At 53.9% G+C, this 4,655-nt stretch overlaps 1 protein-coding gene across 1 annotated transcript; it reads right to left on the bottom strand.

The window, feature by feature from the left end:
* Positions 1-507: 507 nt before the first annotated feature.
* Positions 508-1,428, bottom strand: LOC122375911. Its single transcript, XM_043355490.1, has one exon. The coding sequence runs from the start codon at positions 1,426-1,428 to the stop codon at positions 508-510; it is 921 nt and encodes a 306-aa protein (XP_043211425.1).
* Positions 1,429-4,655: the final 3,227 nt, after the last annotated feature.

Here is a 4,655-nt window from a genome sequence, read left to right as displayed (position 1 = left end):
GGCGTACGGGCAGGAGTTGCGCAGATGTGGCTGTCACTCGAGGGAACTCTTTAAACAAGTCTGCGAGAGTGGGCGCCGCGCACATGCGCACTCCGACGGAGCCGATGTCGGCTCGGGTGCCCACGGCGCACGTTGTGCCGTGTTCAGCCTGGAGGAGCTGACGGCGCATGTCCACCAGCAGACGATGATGGGCGAGAAAGTCCGCTCCCAAGATCGGCATCGATACGTCGGCGACCATGAATGTCCACGGGTAGTCCACTGTTCCGAAACGCACCGAAGTCGAAATAACGCCATGGAGCTTGATCTCTGTGCCGTTGGCTGCTTCCAGTCGAGGCGCGTCGGGCTGCTGCACAGTGGTGCCGTCGGCCACGGCTCGTGGTGGGACGACACTCACCTGTGCGCCGGTGTCAACGAGGAACCGCCAGTTCCGGGCAAGGTCGGTGACATAGAAGAGGGGCGCCAGTGTCGGCCGGCCCGTCTCCGCTGGCGCTAGCGCGGACAGGCGGGCTAGTTTCCCGACCAGGAGCACGGCGGTCTGCAGCGGTGGGCCTCCGCGCCGTACTTCTGGTGGTACCAGCAGTACCCTTCATCAGGTGTCACCGATGCCGGTTGAGAACTGCCAGACGAGGCAGGTGCGGGTCGGCGCGGACGGGAGCGGGAGCGGCCACGCCGAGGAGCGTCGGCACCGCCCCGCTGGAACACGGCCTCGATGCGTGCTACCGCAGCGGTGAGGGCGGTGACGGCAGCGGCCATGCCGGAGTTACCGCACCCGCAGGCGGCGGGCGGTCCGGCGGCGGCCACCGCGCTGGCCGGCGGGGCGAGCGTGACCCCAGGGCCGGCCGGCGGGCCACAGGCGGCAGCGACGCCGGCCGTCGGCGTGCAGACAGCAGTCACGGCGGCACCGCCAGAGGCCTCCTGGAATCGGTCGGCCGCGCTGGCCAGGTCGTCAATACCAGTGTCCTCCGGCAGCAGCGCGAGGGCGGCGCGGGTCGTCGGCGGCAGGCGCTGCAGGAACAGCGTCCTGAGAAGGCCGAGGTCGTGGCCCGCGCTGCCCAGCATGTGCTGCATGCTGCGCAACAGCTGCGTGGGCCTCCTGTCGCCCAGCTGGTGGTCGTGGAGGAGTGCCTCGAGGCGTGAGGCGCGCGACTGGGCCAGGCGCGTGCTCAGGGCCCCTTTTAGTTCTGAAAACGAGCCGGTCTCGGCTGTTATCACGTCTCGAACTTGTGAAGCGACATGCACAGGCAGGTTGGCCACCAGCAGCCGGAACTTGTCGTGGTCATCCGTGATGCCGGCGACGGCGAAGGCACACTCGACCTGCACCAGCCAGAGCTCGGCTTCTTCAGGTGCGTAGGCCGGCAGCCGGAACGACGCGAATGGCCGCGTCGGCGCGTCCTGGGCGGCACTCTCCGGCTCGATGGGTGACGGCATAGTCACTATATACAGCAAGCACTAACACTAGAGGCACACTGAAAGACTGTCGGTAATCACTAGGCGCTCGCCGCGCTCACTGTGCTGGCGCTCGCTGCGCTGCACTGCGTTGGCGCTCGCTGCGCTGCACTGCGTTGGCGCTCGCTGCGCTGCACTGCGTTGGGCGCTCGTTGCGCTGAGGCTAGGCCACGTCACCAGCGCACTATTCACTGTTCGCGGCAGCGGAAGCCGGGTGAAGGTCACCCATTCTTGCCGAGGCGATGGGGAGGCCAGGTCAAAGATGACCTCTTCTTGCCGAGGCGGAGACGATGACTTCTTGAGCTACCGATCACGTCGGGGTCACCATTTGTGGCTGGTGCCGTGGCGAGTCGTGCTCTAAGCCGGATGAAGCCGTTCCAGTGTTTGGGATTCGCAACTTGGGATTCCACACAACGACGGGCTGGGAAGTTCCCTGATGTGGAGCCGTCTCCCCCAAACACTTAGATCGGCCAAGGATAGCGATGTATTTGAATCAGCATGAGCAAGCTATATAGTGAACACAACGATGAAACCATAGTTCGTTTTGGCAAAGTTAAGGACAGTACAAAGCAGTGAGAAAACGTATATCAGAGCGAGAGATACTTTCTAGAAGAGTGCGTGAATGCCCACACAACGATGAACATTATGATACATACACACGAACATACATTTCTAAAACATTAATAAATCGGACATAGAAATGAGCAAGTGGAGCAGAGCCATCTGGCGGATATCGCTGAACCTGCGCCTCGCGTCAGCTGCGACAGCAGCGCCACGTTGAGGTCGACGGTGGCGCCGCCCCGCGTCGGAGCGCTCGCCAGTCGCCAGCGGCGGTAGTGCCGCGCCGCGTCGGAGAACGTGCGGCGGTGCACTACAACAGTTTTGGACTGATTTCCTTCAAACTTTCAGGATGTGCTAAGATCACCGAGTTGTATAACATATAGTTCGGGTTTTTTGAGGTCACTGACCTGAGGTCAGCTAGAGGTCATTACGTCGTAATGTTAAACATATGGGAAAATACTAAATTCGGAAAATACTGGAGATATCCGCTTCGTTTTATCACTTTTGTGCTTTGAAACCACAGTACTTAACAGCAGGTCACTTGGTGCTTCTTTGTTTGGTGTACTTATCCATGGGTCAGGTCAAATGAGGTCAACTGAGGTCAAATAACGTTTTTGCCAATAACTTGGCACATAATGACGCTAGAGCTTAAAAAATGGTATCATTGTGTTCCCAGTGATCAGCCGAATCGAATGAAATGCGATATGATGCAATTTGGTTACCTTGAACTTAATTTATTAATTTAAGTTTACTTAAAATTTAAGAAAAACTTAAAGTACACTTAAGCAGGCTAAAAAGTATATCATTCGACGCGCCTTGACGTGCTGAGTTCACTGGTGCTTTTCTTTTTGCGCTATCTTAATTAGATCGAAAGTTATAAGCGAAAAACTTTTGACCTGTTTTTAGCGAAAGTTTTACATTTATACCCCCCCAAAACCCCCCTAAATATTGACCTAGAGCAACCAAATTTGCAAAGGGGCGAGAACTCTCCAGGGGGCCCACCTACCTACCAAATTTGGTGTTTCTAGGTGCCATAGGAGCCAATCACGAGGGGGGGTCGCATCGACCCCCCCCCCTCCCTGCCAGGCCGTGTTATGAAAAATGCCCTGCCAGGGCGAGGGTTAATATAAGGTGCTATAATTAATTACGATATTTTACAACGGATGCTTAAACCAAGCATCCATTTATCGTAGCATGCTTATATCAAGCATGTGATGCTATATTTTAGCATCTGCTTTACAAAATGCTGCTTATTTTAAGCATCATAAATTCTTAGCATCTGAATAGCACCCTAGTAGCACCGGTTTAGCGCAAAGGGAGCTAAACCTTTTTACAGTGCAGTTGACGAGCACTTTCATATCAACTATACTTAAAAGGACTATCCCACCTTTAACATGGGGTTTGAGTTGAGATAGCCAAGTTTGCGGCGAGGTTCAGAAATCACTATCTATCTAGGTTGCAACCCCCGCGGCCTCTTGGTGTTGAAGAAATTCGCTCCCTTCATTTGAAAATGGGCCTTGTACAAGGCCCTATCTTCAACATGGAGCGACCGTTAGTGTGACGTCACCTCGTTTAGTCATTCTGATTTAAATGGGTTTGTTCGTTGAAAAAGCGCTTAAAACTTGGTCTGAACTTTGTTGTGGTGCCTACAGAGTAAAAAGAATCAGCTTTATGACAGTTATGTGGCCTGGGGAAGGAGGTAATTTTGGGCTGTGACGTCACATATTTGAAAGTTTGTGTTTGGAATATGGGAAGCCTAAGATGTTTAATGAAAAACAAATGCCAGAACCGTGTTCCTAGTCATCCAATCTATAAAGTCGGGCACAATTTAACTGGTTTTAACAACATTTTAGAAGGTGGGATAGTCCCTTTAAGGCAGGGGTCGGCAAATGGTGGGGCATGCCCCCTTTGGGGGTAATGGCGCCCTTCGGCGGGGGGTAATGAGGGCCTCTGAGAAAGCCTCATCTTTTTTAGAATTAATGGCTCCCTTGATGGGACAAACATCGCAACTGTTGTGCCCCAGGATTCAAAGATTAGTCGAGGTCAAACGCACAAAGCATGAACTGATTAGCTGGCGCATGCCAATTTTCATGTAGCTGCTCACCATTCCGTACAGTCGTGGAAAGTAACTGTCATGTACTAGCCGGCGCTCGTCTATTGGCGTTTTCACAGTCACTAACGCAAGGGAGAGGAGTCGTCCATTGCACCCTGACCTGAGCATCTCGGTCTCTGAGCTGGAGCTTTGCAGAAAAATTGAGCGTGTTGCCCGTGAAGATAAGCAGCCGCTGCTACCCAATTTAAAGGTCGTTGGTCATTGGGTGACCTTCCATAGGTCAATAACAAGTGCCGAGTTAATCGGGTCCTGCTGTAACTTCTTGAAGTGAGATTTGTGGCCTGCCATGATCTCAAGAAAGATCCACAAATCAACGGTTATTCGGGTTAAGGTCATGCCATTTTCAGGACAGATAAAAATGATCGGCTCGATGGTACAGTTTTTTTCGATCCGACCCTTTTAACGTGATCTATTCTCGAAAAATACCCGCTACCCCTATACGTATGGGGATTAACCCGCGCCCCGCTGGGGCTCCTGGATTTCCACGCCCTGCTGGAGATGGAGGTTGAACACCCCCTATTAACTTGGCTCCTGG

This window comes from Amphibalanus amphitrite, unplaced genomic scaffold (assembly GCF_019059575.1).
Source record: "Amphibalanus amphitrite isolate SeventyFive unplaced genomic scaffold, NRLGWU_Aamphi_draft 001955F_arrow, whole genome shotgun sequence".
NCBI classification, from domain to species: Eukaryota; Metazoa; Arthropoda; class Thecostraca; order Balanomorpha; family Balanidae; genus Amphibalanus; species Amphibalanus amphitrite.
Note: the sequence above shows the minus strand (reverse complement) of the source record. Positions and strands in the feature narration are given on the sequence as shown.

What these genes read in the sequence shown, in the direction of transcription:
- LOC122375911 (XM_043355490.1), bottom strand. Translation starts at nt 1,428, where the DNA reads ATGCCGTCACCCATCGAGCCGGAGAGTGCCGCCCAGGACGCGCCGACG.